Source organism: Echinococcus granulosus (genome assembly GCF_000524195.1).
Source record: "Echinococcus granulosus chromosome Unknown EG_S00005, whole genome shotgun sequence".
Classification (NCBI taxonomy): domain Eukaryota; kingdom Metazoa; phylum Platyhelminthes; class Cestoda; order Cyclophyllidea; family Taeniidae; genus Echinococcus; species Echinococcus granulosus.
The window spans coordinates 1,851,380-1,868,419 of NW_020170385.1; the positions used below are offsets into that span (position 1 = coordinate 1,851,380).

Genomic DNA, 17,040 nt, shown 5'->3' on the forward strand with positions numbered 1-17,040 from the left:
TTTGGTCATCAGATCCCACATACTTCAGTGAATTAGAGCTGCCTTTGATCTGTGGTAAGTAGTCGATTTCTCTTTCCTCAATTCCATGCATAAAGTAGGTGTAGAGACTCTCCGTCACCATATTTAAACTGCGAGGCATCAACAGTGCCGATCCAACATAACGCGCAATTAAAGATGCATTCTTAATAACAAAACCAAAAAGTATTTAAAGGTAATGACATGGACACGTTCAGATCTAAGTCCCGCTGATTAATGATAGCGAATATAAGAAACTGCAACTTAGGGATGTTAAGTAGTGGTAAAGTCCACAATAAAGTGTGCTGTAAGCAAGAGCTTCCTAAGGAACCGTCAACATAATCAAACAGTAGCTGAGCATGATACTACTCGCGCTACTCAGTAAGCAGGATACTCACCAGTGTTTCCGTCGTAATGGGCTTGTAAAAGTCTAAAACACTATGCCCGCCCAAATTCACAGTTGCAACGACTGGATAGTAAAGAGAACCATCGTGATGGGGCTGGATAATTCGTGCAAATAATTAATGTATGGTAACACACCATTATTCCTTGTCCCGGTTTGTATTCATTAATTAGTACATGATTGGCCCGATTAGGGCCAAAAACACCCAAGTCCGAAATACGATCCATTAGTCCGTGAAGCCACTAAGAAAAATACAAAAGTATGTGAGTAGCCCACTTCTGGAATTTTCTCCGCAATCATGCCATTTGGGTGAGGGGTTCCGCCCCAAATCTGAAGACGTCGATGAGAAAGACACTTCCATCTCCCAGCAGCATAGATACTTTTCATTAGTTCCCCTTCAGCGTCAGGATCAAGGAAGTCCGGCATGTAGAAAAACGTCTTTGGTGCACTCGGGACGATGAAGTCTACAACTTCCCTGGACCACACAGTAAGGGGCCCTATAGTTATCCGAGAAGTAAAAAACGAAAGACGAAGGCTAATCTCATGCAGATTATTTAAATTTGGTGACCTTAGATACTGTCTTTCACGCATAAACAGTAGTTTACAGAGCAATAAATAACTTGCACCACAAGTTCATGGACAATGGAGAGCCAAATTTACAAATACTTATAATAGCAAAAAAAGTTTAAGATAAATATTAGCGAACTCGTTAGTCAAAATCCCAGAAGTGCTCTGAAACTTAACAGCATGAAATAACGTCTCAAAAGAGCTATCAGTTGCAGTAAACATATATCCTTTTGGTACAGCATGTTAGTAGCCAACTTGGTTCAAAATTATGAATAAGTACATAACCCGGAAATTTTCTGCATATAGGTACCCAAGTCTTATTGTACATTCATATTTAGTGCAGGAGCCGGAAATACACTAAGAATAAAAGGAAATCAGCCCGTAGTCTCAAAGCTTAAAAACATTAGTTAAAAGGCCACCGAAAATACATAAACAGCACTGAGATGCATCGGTCCAATCAGCGTCACCTAAAGTGAAATGTTTGAGGGACAAACTTATAATACGCAAAATTATTGGAACAAAGGGAATACTAGCCTGAAAGGTTGTAGGTAAGACACTCATCACTTCCGTCAGCCATCAGAACCCGAACGCACACGGACTCGAGAGGCAACCGATAGCAAGATGTCAAGGTCTTTACTAAATGCTTTGAAATCCTTAATGTATTAGGAACATCATGCCTTGTTTACAAACTACAGTGTGTTTAGCCTAATATTTTGTGCAACATATCAAAATATACAACTATCTGCCAATAATTTATTAGTTAAGGTGAGGTGCGCTTCAGTATTTGAAGGCGGTTAATTCAGGATCGTGTTTTGAAATGAAATGAGTTCAGATAGAGCTGTTGCTGCATTCGATGGTCAAGCAAGTGGTAATTTTTGTAGCATGTGTGTGGTTATTTCACGTTAGACGCGTTGCTATTACCGTAATTCAAAAAAACGGCCTCCTTTCACTGCAATTCATCTTGTCCAGTGCCAGTTGTGTCTTTTAATCCAAAGTGATTTCATTTGAAGTCGTGTGCATTTCTTGCTTGTGTCCGTGTTTCGCCACTCTAATAATATAGGATGAATTCGTTGGTTTAATTCTATCGAGCACATCCTTATGTTGATTGAATTAGTTCCGAAACCTCTGTGCCGCAGGTTTTTTGAGAGGTTCAAATTTACCTGACTACCGTTTTACTCGTAGAACCCTAATTACCAGTCAGATTCACCGCCATTTTCACTTTTGTTCTGTTTTATCAAGGTCCTTTTTCCGCTTTGGCGTACCTGGCGTTGATGTCTAGGTAGTTTTATTCTTTCATTATAGAACGTGCCTGTAGGCGTAAACGAACTGTCAAGACAGATTCGGATTTCGACTTCACCGGTCCCATGAAAAAGGCGCTCCGATCTAGAGGTGTAGCTAACAAAGCAAAATCTTCAAATGGCTCATCCAGCTCTAAGTTCAGATCGAGGCGGTCCATTTTTAAAACAAGTGTAGTCTGTTCTTTCCCACTAACTTGATCCCTTTTAGCCCACTAAACTTGCTCCTCCACGAGCCTTTGTTCGCCTCGAATCACGTATTTTACACAAGGTTCGCTCGGTTTACTTTGATCGTGGCCTCTTAGGGTAAATGGCTTCAAATTGGCGATATAGTTTCGGTTATGGATGTCGACGGTGGAGAGTATTACGCTCAAGTGCGGAGTATCATAGTTGATAGCTTCGAAGATGCCTCAGTTGTGCTAACCTGGCTTGTACCAACCTCTGAGGCAACAAGGGGAGAATTTGATCCAACGAAATATGTAATAGGTTTGTTTTTTTTTGAAAACCATTTTCAGGAATGGAAGAAGAACTTCCTCGCAGCATAAACTGTGTGAGTTTCCTATGCCACTGTCCCTCGGATTATTTCAGACCAACAGACTCCCCTTACACATTACAATCGTGGAACCCTCATATTCCCTCTTCCACAAAGTGACTATTCATTGTTGTTTTTGTAAATGCATTAGCCTAGCCTCATTGTATTATTGTCAAGTTGTGGGACGGGTAATTTCACTGAGATTTGTCGCCGACCCACCTTCATTCGTGCCTAGAGAGACGCAGTTTATCATTAACCTTAACATGTACGTAAATTTCTGCCGCTCTGATCTGACCGTGGTGCCGCGCTGAGTCGTCACCATGTTCACTAACATAGGCAAAACCTTCTAAACGTGCCAGGGTTCCAACAGACATCGTTGGCATTTGGATACCCGAAGTCGGCAACCTCATAGGCTACCGGAAGCAACCAGGTTGAAGTGGGTGAAGAGGCGTTCAAACAATGCTCAAAACACCAGTCATAGCGGTCTGGCAAATTCGGTCATTTGAATTATAGAATGCCTTTGGCTTCGTTTGTGGCCATAAAAGAAGCAAATGAGCGCTTGGGGTGCGTTAATTTTGTGTACTCTTAGGGCCTGGATGGATAAAAGTATAGCCAGGGTCCTAGTTTGCAGTACGCGGAGGTGCGGCCCATATCTTTAGTGCGGTTGTTCGATCGTAGTGAAGCAGGTTTGGCGACTAGGCCCAAAGGAAGGTCCCGAGTTTGTGGTCGAATACATTGGTGTGCAACGCAGCAAACGGGATCACGATGCAGTAGATTTATTTACAGAGCACTAGCTTTGAAAAAAAACTAACTAAGGATACTGGTGACTGGTGGGGGTTAAGTGTTCCATCAACCGGATTTCTTCTGGACTTTGATGATGTGGGATTGCAAGGGCAGTGGTTGCTTGAATTCACTATTGCAGTTTGAAACTCCCATACCAAGTCCGAATCCGACGCCGAATATCAGAGGCCAGAGTCGACCTAACACTTAAAATGGAGGTAAGCGTCGCTTACGTCGAGCAAATAAAACAGAGACGATTATACCAACGGAAACACCAGCACCTACTAGAGTTGTTAGCGAAGGAGAACGTATTACCTGTTTTAATTAGCACATCTGAAATGCAGCGATCAACTTTCCTCCCAATAATATCTTCGCTATTTTCATGTGAATTCATCTCAGATTGAACAACGTCGGAGAACTCAAATACTGCGGAGGTCAGGTTTTCGACTGTGGCGGTTGTGTACGGTTAACAATTTTAATAAACATTGTTCAATCTAAATTGAACAAATGGGAAAAACGCACACTCACCTCACTCAGACATTATTATCTGTCTTATCTTGAGTGTTAGCTATTGACAAAACTTAATATTTTATCTGTTGTTGTTTAATGTTGCTTTATTACCACAGATACATTTCATAATGCGACAAAATGTGCACTTCATTCTAGTTTAAGGTTCGGCTCAAGTCCCTTTCATTTTAGGAATATTTAATTCGGTTTTGAGGTTTGAATCACTTAGACCCCAAAGTCATCTTTTATTCGCAGTAAATCTCTGATCCATGATCCAATGAGGCCGATGCGTATCTCTACGGCAAGTGTGCAAACTTGCTGTAATAAACAGACAAATCATGTATGGCATACTTATGTCTTACAGCTGGTGGGAAGACCTCTCACACATTAAGTAGTTCGCAGTACGTTGCCTTTTTGCATCGGTCACCACAGCAGTAGTTAGGTAAATGAAATTCTGAGCAACACAACATTAATCGTGCAGTGATATAACATCACCATGAGGAGTGACGTGAATCTGACGGTGGCAGCGTGTCTTGTCGATCTCGACTTCACTCACTTGCCCCATGCTCTACTAACAGCCTGCTTTGAAACTATTGTGACGGTAAGTGGTGTTCGAGGCTAGATGATGCTTTACAGGCGGGCCCACTTTTAATGACACTAGCTTTTATTGTGACCGTTTGCCTAAAAGCAAAAACCATGCAGGAAAACCAGATCATCTACACTAAATCTTAAGATATTCTCTACTGGTTGCATTCATTTTCTATAATACGTTAGGATTTTAATCCTTCCTAACTATTTTTACTCTTTATTTTGAGCTTTTTGCAACTCCAAATAGTGTGATAATGTATATTTTACGACTTAACGGTGGCTATACAGGCTCATCACAATACCGTAAACATAAGGGAAATTAGAGTATTCCTAGATTTATAATGCATTTATATTTTTCCTTTAGTCATGAGTGGCTTTTCTCTACCACTTTCTGTGTAGTAACAAACTGAGGAATTTTAATGCAAGCCTCCTATGGAATACCAGTAAAGTGGTCACTTTTATTATAAATGACAAAGTGGTAGGCATATTTGGCGGTATCGTCGCCACTGTAATTTGTGAGTAAACCTTGAAGATGCTTCATTAAGAATGTTCGGACAGTTGTGGAACCGGAAGCATGATTTGTGTTATAAGAGTCAGGTACGACCAATGCGGTGGTCGAATCCTATGAGACAGTGAAGAATTGCGCGCCAGAAGCTACAACTAAGGTAAGCAACATCACTCTGTGAAGTACTTTGAATAGACAAGAATAGTATTTGTGTTTTGAAACAAAATCTTGCCTTAATGCTGGTATTAGCTGTCTTCTACTGTTTGTGCCATACTAGTAAAACGTCTGATTCCACAAAAGAAAACTTATTCCACATGGCTGATTTTTTATCAAGACTTTTGACAGATTGAATAATTGGTCTATTAATCATTACATCTTTACTTTAACGAAATACTTGTCCCTCACCTCACATCGTTCTTTCTTGTTTTTCCAAAAATTTGTTATTTCTAAAAAAGGCATTCTAGCTCTTATCAGTACCTGAAAAACGGAAGGAAAATCGCTTGTTTCTAAAACATGGTATCTCACCTTTGCAGATATCCATTTTCGACTCTGACTAATTTTGAAGCGTGGAGTTTTCTTAATTCTGTGTGTTATCTATCTATCCACTAAACCTTAATTCTTTTTATTATAACATTAATTTGACGACCAAAATGGGTAAAATAATAGGTGGATATTGTTTTCGTTGCGATTTTATGTAATTTTTTTCTAAGGGTTGACATTTGCTGACGAAAGACAGCATTTGGGCAAATTTAGTTGCGCCGACCGAGCACGTGCGGACACTTTCATAGCCGTATCTACTTAAACTGATACAGCGCTAACTATTAAAGACCACTATTTTATTTTATTTCAGATTTAGGAACTTGAATGTTAAATGGTAATATGCCATAAAGAAACCTCGCCTAAATCTCTTTGTCACCCAGAAAAGAATTGCTCGTAAGCACTTTACATAATGATCTTGTGCACAAGACAATGCTGTCGAAAGCGTTAACTATATTGTAATACGATAGTGGTTTATCCCTCGGTTCTGGTGAGGCGCCACTTTTGTACTTCGAATTAGCCCCCTTGTACCTCGCTGGGTGGGCTGGCCTTTTGGGCCATGCCAATAGCCCAGACACCTTCTCCGTGCTGAATATATATATTCTGCCCGAGTATTTTGTCTTCTTTTGTCTTCAGGGAGTCTCGGGACGCTACAATATAGTATTATTTCGCAGGTTTGGTTTAGTGTATATCTTGCCCGAAATATGTCTCTACAACTAAATGCTTCGGCCTTTACAGAGCCACCATTATTTTCAAAGATTGATGGGAATTTCAGAAATACATCTGCATGCAAGGAAATATTTAACTATTTTGGCCGATTTTCTCTCATATTGCCTTCAGCATTTTCGTCGGAAAAGTGCACTTCTGTAGATCTAATCGATCAGAGCGCATCCAAAAGAACTTAATGGCATTTTTCTGTTTCATTCATTTAATAAAAAACATTGCCACAATAGTGCGGGAAGCGCCTACATCGAGTTGAGATCTTGCAGGCCATCCGGCCTCCACCTCAAATAAATATCGAATACTAAACAATTTAGTTATTGCTATTGAGGGATTGGCTTTTTAAAATTGACTTTTTTCATTAGTCCTTAATGCTGAATGCACTGTCCTGTCAAGTAATTTTCATTACCTTTTGTATCTTTGATCTGTCAGTTCTTGCGACATTCCTAGGATATTTACTGTTCTGGACGCAACTTTCTACTTTGGCCCTGCGGTTAATTAATGATATCAGTAATTCTATTATGAGTAACTAAAACAAATATTACTAGTGTCATCTCTGCCAAAGATTCAGTCTTCATAAAAAGCGTGCACCTTTTGAATGACCTTCAAAATGTCAAACTTCGTCGTCAATATTGAACAGTGGGTTCTGACAACAGATCACCTCCTATAAATGCCATTGGCTTGGATGACAAACTTTAGGCTAGCATGTTTGACTGTATAGTTGACTCCAGGTGTTATATTGCCAAACGTTTATACTTGAAGTATGATGGCACCGCAAATTATTGCATGCATAAGTGAGATATTCCACTCTAAATAACGGTATGGTGGTGCTTGCGTCAGCCCCAGGAAGCTCTATTTTTAAAGTGAAATAAAGGTGCCACTCATACGTGCATTAGAATAGCTCAGCTAGCATTGTCCTTCAGTAATTCGTCTCCAACTTTTGCCTTCACGGCTACAACTTACAGGGTCCAAACATGTGGCATGACATTTCGGGTTATCATACTGACGCGACATCGCAAAAGCGCGGTAGCGGTACCAGGGTGCAGTGGTGCTAGAGGGGCAAAGGAAATATAAGCTTTCTATGGAAATTTTATTAAACTATTCTGGGAAACAAGGCGAGCTCCCAAATCTTAGTTCATTTAAATGATAGGGGGATTCTTCCTATCAAGCGAATGGGTGTGTTTTCACAAGCGTTTTCGTTTGTTTTCATAGTTGTACATAAACGCCTTCCTAATGTTACTGACTTGTTCATGCTTGTTTTAATCCCAGAATATTTAAAGTGGGCATCCTTACAGCATGTTGATTCGAAAACAAGGTAGTGCCTGAGACGTTGCACTATTTTCACTAGGCACGCAAAACTATCACTTGTAAATGCCGTACGCCACCGTACGCCGTGGCGTAATGCCCAAATGACTCCGGTTGACAGCATGAATAATGGACTTTCAAGACGGGTAGAGGAGTGGATAACTCCGTGACGCCACGTGATGGAGACAGGCGCTCAGGCACAAACTTTATCAGACTCTAGCGCGATTATCTCTAGGCTCAAGGCAAAACCCAGCAAAGGAAAAGTGCTGGAGCATAGATATGATGGTTTATGGTCTTGATGCTTACCCACACCAAGATGGTGCTAATCATTTTGGCACTCATTCGAGCGGTGCGCTCATGCGCAGTGGTTAAATTTCCTCTGATTCCTTGTGAATTAGTCATTTTTACCATATTTTCATACAATCCTCCCGAATGTCATTCAATCACGATGTTGCCTAGCAGGCACCCTAGCTATTGTAGGTTAACCTGCTGTCTGACATGCACAAATGAGATGAGGTGACTAGTGTCGGTTGCAACATCAAATAGTCCTATCGGATGCTTTTTTTGGTTTCTTTTTTTTTGGCAGCTTTTATTAAAATAGAAAACATGGACGTCTCTTCCTTGACATGGGACCATACAATTGTTGAGTCGATTACCAAAACCCTCCTAAAACAGGGCAAATCGTAAAAAATTGGCGCTCTGAATTATGATGCATGCTTTTTCAGCAGTGCGTAGTATGTCAAAAGGAATAAATTCACCAGTGCCATCTCTTCAATTACCTGCCATTACCACCGCATCTTCCCTCCAAATTATACATCAATTTTAAGTTTGGTACTGTTCGGAAGTGAAATTTTACTGTTATGTCTTACGAGTTGATCTTTGCTCTCAACGAAACCCACAAAAACCGCATAATTTCCACTCCTGCGTCGACTAAGTGCGACTAAAATTAGACATGAAGACAACACCTGGACGTCCGAAGGCAGCTGCATTGCAAATCCTCTCGCACATTATGCGCTTTTGAGCAACCGACATCCGTACATGACGACATCATCGCTGTTTAGAATAACTAAACTCAGAGGCAACGTCAACGTTTCGACCACACCGTTTTCTCATTCAAGATTTGTCATTTATGCCAAATAAGACTTGTTATTAAATTACACCGACTATTTCCCATTGATTCTACTACCTTTTTAATTTATTGCACCTATTTTCCTCATGCCTCTCCTCTCCCTCTTAGTACACTTCATTTAAGCAATTGTGGGAGTCTTGGATGTAATCTTGATCTTAAATATCATAACACGAATAGATGATACACTCCCAGAAACTGCTAAGTTCGGTGTGGAGAAAAGGGCAATGACTGCGATAAAACGAATTCCGTGCTCTTGTCTCACTTACAGCCCTGACGTTTAACGATGCGGTTGGTATAGCAATAGCATTACCTCCAGCCTACCAACTAACAGGAAATCTTTCCTTTTTGAGAAAGACCGCGCACTCTGCTATAAAAAAATTAATAAAAAAAGGAGCACACTGATAAAGTAGTACCGTAGTCCCTTACTTTATAGTATGTGCACTTCAATTGAATGTCACCGCATACCTTTTGGAGTTTCTCACGGTTCGGTCCTTACGACAACGGCACAGAAGTCTATTCATGTCTCATTCCTGTGGTCGGCTTTAATTCATATGAGTACTGTTGTGATGTCCGAAACAGAAGATCGCATATAGTGGCGAGAACGACGGTCAAACACAATGGGTGCTTCATGGAATCGACAATTTCCTGAAGAGTAGGTGAGGCCAAATAAAAGTCAGTACTGATAACGGGTACGGTAGGCAACTTTCGAGGATCTACACATCACTTTCAGATATTGAAAGATACTTAGTTGCAATCATAGGTCCCCGAGTCTTCTCCGAAGTTATGACAAGCCAAAGGACTGTGGAAGAACATGTACTACTACCGGCAAAGGAAACAATTCTGTGGCAAAATGAAACCAAAACTGACATCAAGAAGGGTTATTACTGCTGGGAAGCCTGTCTTAACAAGGTTTTCCTTAACGTAAACATTAAGTGTGTGCACATCTACGGGTACTTCACCTTTTTAGCCTTAACGTTCCTCTGGTGAGGTTTGAAAACTGGAATACCTTGCATAAAAACAGCGTGGACAACCGAAAAGTCGTGCAATCGAGACCCCACCTTGGGTAAAGTGATGAGCCAAGACCTTGCGAACGCTGCACGCACACACCCTGCCACATTCAAAGCCCAACACGCCTCCAGCCCCAGTGTTGTGGAAGTTGAGCAACTCACAATTACATGCGTCTTACGTAAATGCCAGCTGCCCACTGTCTAATCAAACAGCTCTAGATAGCCGCATTATTATATACATTGTGTGCCGCCTGGACAGAGGTATGTACAAGAGATGGTGACAAAGTCCAGCCAATCAGTTTTGAGAAGTGGAGTCAGGAGCTGAAATGTTGGAGTAGTTTGCAACCCCTACTTCGCTATCCAGTGGGTGGGGAGGTGTAGCTTCACCCGGAGTTAAATCAGAATTTGTGAAGGGCACAGTGCTAGATATAATCGCAGACTGAAGAACGTCGCCGAGATGGATGGTATTTGGGGTAGTACCAGAGGACTCGAAAGTGGGATATGCATCTAGTACTGCAGGGGAAACTATTGAGGAATAATTTGGGGTCTGAGGGCAGTAGCGTACAGGCGGCGGACCTGCAGGTGCCCCGAATGTGTCAGACAATATTGGAGAACCTCTCCAAAGGTGGGCCGCTTCACGACAGTCGTTACGAATGGAAGAGGGAGTTGCGCCGTAGGACTTTGAGCATAACATAATACACCGCTGAAAGGATTCATTAGGCCGCGGAACCTTGATTTTGTCAAAGTACGAAAAACCAATATCAAGAAGAATAGGCTCCAGGTTGGACGGGTCAATCGTCATTGCCTTGTAGTTCTCTTGTTGTTTAATCTAGAAAGCACATTAATGAGGGAAAAAATTTCACACGTACTGTAAACCTGCTGTTCTTATAGGAAGCCTTCGGTTGAGGCTCCAGCAAAAGATGACCGCCTGGTTTCAGCAGATTGAACACACGACGAAAGAACCGCATTAAACCAGCATCACCGTAGTTTAGGTGTATCCACTTAGTAACACTGAAGGCGAGAATGATGTTGTAAGTAGGATCGTCATCCGTGGATATACAATCACTCCAATCAGCAACTTGAAAGTTAATTTTTTCAAAGTTGGCACTAGTTTGGGCTGCCCAACGAATCTTCTCCCTTTGTAAGCTTTTTGCATTTTCAATCAACTCGGCATCACAATCGAAGGCATCGATTCTGTTTACGTCCGGAAAATGTTCGAGTATTTTGAAAGTGACTGTACCATTGTGACAACCGTAATCTGCAACATCACTGTTTGAGAACCACTCTGGCATGAGAACCTTAATTCGATCATCCGGGTCCCGTCTAGAGTAATAATCGGGATAGTTCCCGGTAAGAGGCATCCGTCTACCTTGCCACCTCGTCCGCCGCGAAGTTCTTAAACACAAACCACTACAACGAAAAGACAAAGAGCTCCTTTTCCCGTTGAGGTTAAGTGAGGGTTGCGAAAGAATTGAGTTCGGGGGGTCACTAACGTTGGGACTAGTTCCATCAGGTTCACCATTGATACTCAGAGCGGGGGTATTAAGACGGGAATCACCGTGCGGGGGCGACAGCCCTTCAATTCTACGACGATCCGTCTCCTTCATTAGATCTTGAAGATTCAGAGGGTCGCTAGGATTGAGGGCAGGTTTCCATGTTTTATGGGAACGACGCCTATTTTTTGCGTAGTATTTACAGGAACGAAATGCAGATGAACGCGATTGGGAGGAAATAGGCCGTCTAACTGGCCGACCAGGGGCCTGATGAGGAACCGGATCGAAGGCATAATTATAAGATCTTGGTGGACCACGCAAAATCCAACCATTTTGAAACAATGGACGGGATAATGCGGGTGTGTGAAAGCGCCAACGATAGGGAGACGGGAATCGGGGCTCTGCCAGCGCGGACACATCTAAAGGCAAACATTTGCGAATCAGATACAGGTTGCTACTTAAACTTCTCATAAGTAGCTCGACCACAAAAAAACAAAAAGTGCAACCGTAATGACTTCCGACGCGTTCACCAGTCAACTACCCTAGCTATACATTTGCTTACGATTGTATCCAGGCCAGAACTGAGGTCTCATTCGGTTTCTTTGCATAGTAGCGCAGGCAAAGTTAGGCGTCTACACGACAGCATAGTAGATCCCAAATACCCTAGAAGAGCTAGCGAACAAGCTTATATAAACACCCGCAAAATAAAAAGTAGGATCAACAGGATCAATTGCAAGAAATTTAAAGGTTTTACACAAGATCCTCGTAAAAAAAATAAAATGAAATGTAAAGGGATATGACTAGGAGAAGATGTAACTTTTTAAGTATTTTGTTAATTTTTGATTTTACAAATGGTCAATAGACCGCACAAAAACATAAAGAAGTTACAAAAGAGAAGCAACACCTTAGGCGCCTTTATCCCTTAGTATTTGTACGACAGGCTATTATGAATGTTTGTTATGTCGTAAAAAACAGCTCAACAACAAGATTTGTAAGCAAACATGTACTACTTTTATTAGTAAATGTTTCTATTCCTACAATTTAGGGAATACTAAATGTAGATGCTAATTATGAACAAAACATTTTAGAGATTGAACCCTACAGCTCTGGTGTATAATTAAGAATGGTGCCAAACTGAAGTTCTGCGATTTTGCCTTCGCCCAAATAAAAACCTGAACCATGACGAAGCAAATTGTACGAATTCACTCAAGTCAATCACGCTAAAGCACACCCTTCTTCCATTATTTATCCTTAAAAACCAATGCTAATCTGCCGCATTTTTAAGCTCTAAAATTTTTGACCCCCTCTAGTTTTACTGTATTTTCAAATTATTTTGAACCCTTGGTAAACCGCTAGCCCGTACAGAAACGCCTTCTTACCAATAAAAAAAACTTAGTGAGCTACGCTGACTGCACCCAGAATGAAACTGCTTATACTAAAAAGCAAACCTATTTTCATGTTCTATTTACTATATCAACTTAGCTGAAGGTCAATATCCTATATAAATATTTAAAATTTTTAACAGCTTGCCGAAAGCGATGAAATCAATATAACATTCTGGCAAAGTTGTTTTCTAAATTTCTGCACAACAAACGCAGATAAACAGCACGACAAATAGAAGTATATTTTTAAACCAACTAAAGAGTTTCCGCACGTGAAGTCAAAATTTGTAGGGAGATGTAGTGAATGCAAACGGTTAATGTACCGATTATCCTCTTAAGCCTCAAGGAAAATCATTTTTATCAAATCTAAGTGTTTTAGAAATTTAATCACACCTCTTAGTTTAAAGGCTGTCACGAGTGCTGCGAGAAACAAAGAAAGTACCAAAAGTAGTAAGAATTTCTCTTTGTAATATTTATCTTAAATCTAATGTAAAGTTCAGATATATTCAATGAATTTGCACCGATTTTACTATAAAAACGTCAAACGCTACAATTTGTTGGCTTTTCCTAGTCAACTTGCGTCTTTTTGGATAATCTTTGAGTTGAAAGGACCTCTTTTTCAGGGCGGGTTATTTACTCCACTGGATGTCGCATTTGCTGGCGTCTCTACGTAAATGAGGTGTGCATTACGTACAGGAGTATCATTCTGCTTAAAAAATTTTGGAAGGAGGTTTAAGACGTCCAATTCGTTGCCTTCTATGACATTTCGTGAATCCTTTCAGCCCTACAGTAGGCATTTATGTTGAATATGTACACTAAAACAGTTATCCTTTGGAGGAAACGTTTGCCCCCCAGGAGGTGGCCTGAAACTCAACTTGGACCTATTGAGGCCGTAAATCCCAGGTGTCCATTACCGGGTCATGTAGGATTGTTGGAAATATCGAAAGAGACCGAGATATCGCTCATTCCCGCAACTCTTATTTTACCCCCTACTTCGACGAATCACTATGTATCGATCATGGTTCAAGCTGTATGCTATCTACAAGTTGGTTGTGCTACAAATATCTTGCTTTTTTGGCGTATTTTTAGGCCTCATTCGTCCTTGTGTTCAGTGGTTTTTGCAGAATTGCTCATTATTCTTTATTTATTTTTTTTTCTTTTACGCGGACGTGACTTGATGCATATTGAAATGCTACTTAATTTGACTCTGTGCTCAGGTTATTCATACCTTAAACTTTGATGTCCTGTCCTATAATGTTGCTGACTTACTTGCAATCCCGCCTTAACTTACTTCAGGACTTCGATGCCAAAACCCAGTCCCTTGTTCCTGATATCGACACCAGCCTTATTGAATATGTTGTGTGTGCATGCCCGCAACTCATTAAACCGGATCTTAGGACTCTTTTCCCTAGTAAGAATTTCTTAGGGGCTCGGATGACGACCATTATATTTCGTTACAAAATGGAGATACAAACAATTGAAAACATCGAACAGGTTTTTGAGATTGTAAGTTGCTTTAAGTTTCTAATATGTGACTTAGTTTATACAATCCGCAATTGACATATGTGCATTACTGCGAAATTTTGGTTATTGGGCTGATTTCATCCATCCAGCATCGGGTATACCGGTGAGTTTACTATTATTTTATCAGGTGTGTTCTGTACAACTTTGATATCACTCTAGTTCTTACGTTATTAGTACCTCGAGTTTCATGCCGAACCGAATATCAGCCGTTTGAACAGACGGTTGACGCCTTTTTTCTTCGTTGTGGGCGACGATGGTTGCTGCAAGATTCTTCGAAGCCGACACTTTGATGGACGCTTGTTTATCGGCGTAATTTTCACAGATGCCCCGAAGAACCACCCCATTCTGACTCAATTTTCCACCATTGAGAGATAATACGCTGACACTCATAGTAACATCACAAACAGTTGTTCTACCAATTGTTTCATGTAATTTTTTTGTACGCAAAGGGCTATTCTACCTCCTGCATTGAAATTAGCATTTATTAACCCAAACATTAGGTACGTAGATGTTTTGCTGGAACGTATTGTTCCGGTGTACCACTTTATAATTCTTAGTGGTGCGTCACATCTCAGCACTTGAGTGTTTATTTCACCCGACGTTCATGAACTTTTTTACCCGTTTCGCGTATTTAAAAATGATGACCGTATTTGTCTGTTCATTGACTTATGCGTGTAATCGGGTTCATTTAACCGGCGGAAATTTGGATAACAAGGGAAATTGATATGCGCCACTTGCATGCATAGGCTTCATTATAGCGCAGCGAAATCGAGACGTGTCGATCAGGTGGGACTCGCGTCATCCATGTTCAGAGGAGGTATGTTTAAATGTTTGCTTAGTTACACAAATCCAAATTGTCTTGTGGCCTGGCTTGCCGCCATGTTTCCGATGTGTCAATCCTTCTAAGCGCCAGCCAGCAGCGAACTGGCTTTTCCCGTTGTCCCTTACTGCTTCTTCAGGACAGATCGTGAGGTGGAAGCTACCGTAGCGGTAGCAGTAAACAGACCAAGCCCGAGTGAACGAGTGTTCAAAGCTGACGTTGGGTCATGTATCTAGGTGTGTTAGAAGTGGTCCCCAGCATGGTAGAATTAGACCTCGGAGACCTACTTTGTGGGATTTATCGTGGCCGAACCCCTTGGATTATCATCTCCTTATTGTGTAGTCCAGGGTGTGGTGACGGAGTTGAAAAGTCTGGAGGTAGCCACCGCAGATACGCAACGTATGTGAGGAGACGTCTCTACTGCGATTGCAGTAACTGAATAAAAACGAGGTTGGCGATTGGGCGGCGTTGAAATGGGAGGAGAAGTGGGAGGTGAGTTTCTGAATTCGGCTACGGCCCTACTAGGTGGTTGTGGCTTGAGTCAATTAATCTTGTAGCGGCATACCCTCTGAGGGCCGCATCTAACCTTGGGAAATACAAGGTCAACGAAACCGTGCTTTTAGCAAAGTCGGCGAAGTACGCAATTGATATTGAGATCAAACGCCACCTCGGATAGCGACATGTACGGACTTTATTCATGGTTTGTGGGTGGGCTACAAAGCCCTGAATGCGCTGATGGCAAAAATACAAAGGATACTGAGTGGGTCTTCGGGCCTACTTTCCAAGGAGTAGATACCAAGTGTTAAAGCAAATCAAGGTTATGGTTTGCACCTCTATGTAGCGTCCCAAGTCTTTAAATCGAAATAAGCCAATGGAAAAAAGTGCATACTAAGAGCACATAGACAAGCTATGTGGCTAATAGAACAGACTGGGAATCACACCGCAAGCTGATAGCACAAACTGTGGAGTCTGAATAGTCAGGGTCATCACCCGTACCGTCGGATGAAATATAAAATCACTGCATTTGCTTTACAAATGTTTATTATATAAGCGCTGCTAGTAAAAAGTATTGGAATATACTTTATAAAAACTGAGGCAAAAGATGCTTTAATTTTGATGGGGTTGAAAAGAGCTTAAGAAGAGTTATTCAGCTTGAATGAACTAGTGTACCAACATCAACTGATTGCATATTAAACACAAGACATAGTTCTGCCCTGTCCACGAAGGTAAAAACTGGCAATTTCTAACACGTAACTTACACCACTACCTCTTGTTTCCTTAAGTTTGCTGGTCCTAGCAATTTGTTTTGTTCGTTTTTTTGTTTTAAGCGACTGTTTGTGCGAAGGCAAAATGTAGTATCTGCTTTCACGGCGCATACATGTGCTAGGTGTCATATTTGTTTACTGCGAGCCTCCCATAGTTTTCAATTAATTCGAAATACTTAATTAGACACAATCCATTTGTTTACTGTTCGCGAACTGTTAGTCCACTGCCCCTAATAAAGAGCTAACTTTCTGGAAAAAAATTACCATATTGCTCTCACTAACCTTTTTGCTCTTCTCTGCAATATATATAAGGCCCTAAATCTAGTCTTTGTTGACCTTAAAGAACCGCTTATTTTATTTAATTTCCGTAGTTTGGTTAGCCTCTTCCATCGAGTTTTTTCGATCATGAACTGGCTCCTAAATTTTGCATACTGCATTGCCAGTGTTCTACTCTTTTATGGTGTTGACAATATCGGCTTGGTCTAATAATCGGAGGAAGTTTTTGTACCAAGGATTACATTTTTTAGAATGGGCTACCTTTTCTATGTATCTAGATGCGGATTCAAGCCCCTGGGACTCTGTCTTCTTCTCCTTTCATTGCCTGCTATGTTATGTACAAGTGCAACCTTTTTACCTTATGTGGACCTTTTCCTTTTTCAATACCCC

At 41.1% G+C, this 17,040-nt stretch overlaps 5 protein-coding genes across 5 annotated transcripts; 3 read left to right on the forward strand and 2 right to left on the reverse strand. All coding sequences in view use genetic code 11, as the record gives it.

Moving 5' to 3' along the window:
• Positions 1-1,807: 1,807 nt before the first annotated feature.
• Positions 1,808-2,932, forward strand: EGR_01457 (GATA zinc finger domain-containing protein; the record flags this gene model as incomplete). The annotated part of the gene is made up of 5 exons (XM_024490706.1): positions 1,808-1,853; positions 2,288-2,454; positions 2,492-2,551; positions 2,586-2,766; positions 2,796-2,932. 5 exons carry the CDS (start codon positions 1,808-1,810, stop codon positions 2,930-2,932), a joined length of 591 nt encoding a protein of 196 aa, XP_024355030.1.
• A 729-nt stretch (positions 2,933-3,661) lies between these two features.
• Positions 3,662-3,986, reverse strand: EGR_01458 (hypothetical protein; the record flags this gene model as incomplete). Its single annotated transcript, XM_024490707.1, has 3 exons — positions 3,662-3,792; positions 3,826-3,873; positions 3,908-3,986. The coding sequence occupies 3 exons, from the start codon at positions 3,984-3,986 to the stop codon at positions 3,662-3,664; spliced, it is 258 nt and encodes an 85-aa protein (XP_024355031.1).
• Positions 3,987-5,233: 1,247 nt separating this feature from the next.
• On the forward strand, positions 5,234-6,063 carry EGR_01459 (hypothetical protein; the record flags this gene model as incomplete). Its single annotated transcript, XM_024490708.1, is given in 3 exon segments — positions 5,234-5,270; positions 5,285-5,352; positions 6,049-6,063. The coding sequence occupies 3 exon segments, from the start codon at positions 5,234-5,236 to the stop codon at positions 6,061-6,063; spliced, it is 120 nt and encodes a 39-aa protein (XP_024355032.1).
• A 4,122-nt stretch (positions 6,064-10,185) lies between these two features.
• Positions 10,186-11,991, reverse strand: EGR_01460 (7SK snRNA methylphosphate capping enzyme; the record flags this gene model as incomplete). Its single annotated transcript, XM_024490709.1, has 5 exons — positions 10,186-10,719; positions 10,760-11,213; positions 11,260-11,300; positions 11,384-11,802; positions 11,946-11,991. The coding sequence occupies 5 exons, from the start codon at positions 11,989-11,991 to the stop codon at positions 10,186-10,188; spliced, it is 1,494 nt and encodes a 497-aa protein (XP_024355033.1).
• A 1,448-nt stretch (positions 11,992-13,439) lies between these two features.
• On the forward strand, positions 13,440-14,664 carry EGR_01461 (Methylmalonic aciduria and homocystinuria type D; the record flags this gene model as incomplete). The annotated part of the gene is made up of 5 exons (XM_024490710.1): positions 13,440-13,554; positions 13,590-13,795; positions 14,062-14,271; positions 14,306-14,392; positions 14,464-14,664. 5 exons carry the CDS (start codon positions 13,440-13,442, stop codon positions 14,662-14,664), a joined length of 819 nt encoding a protein of 272 aa, XP_024355034.1.
• Between the last annotated feature and the right edge of the window lie 2,376 nt (positions 14,665-17,040).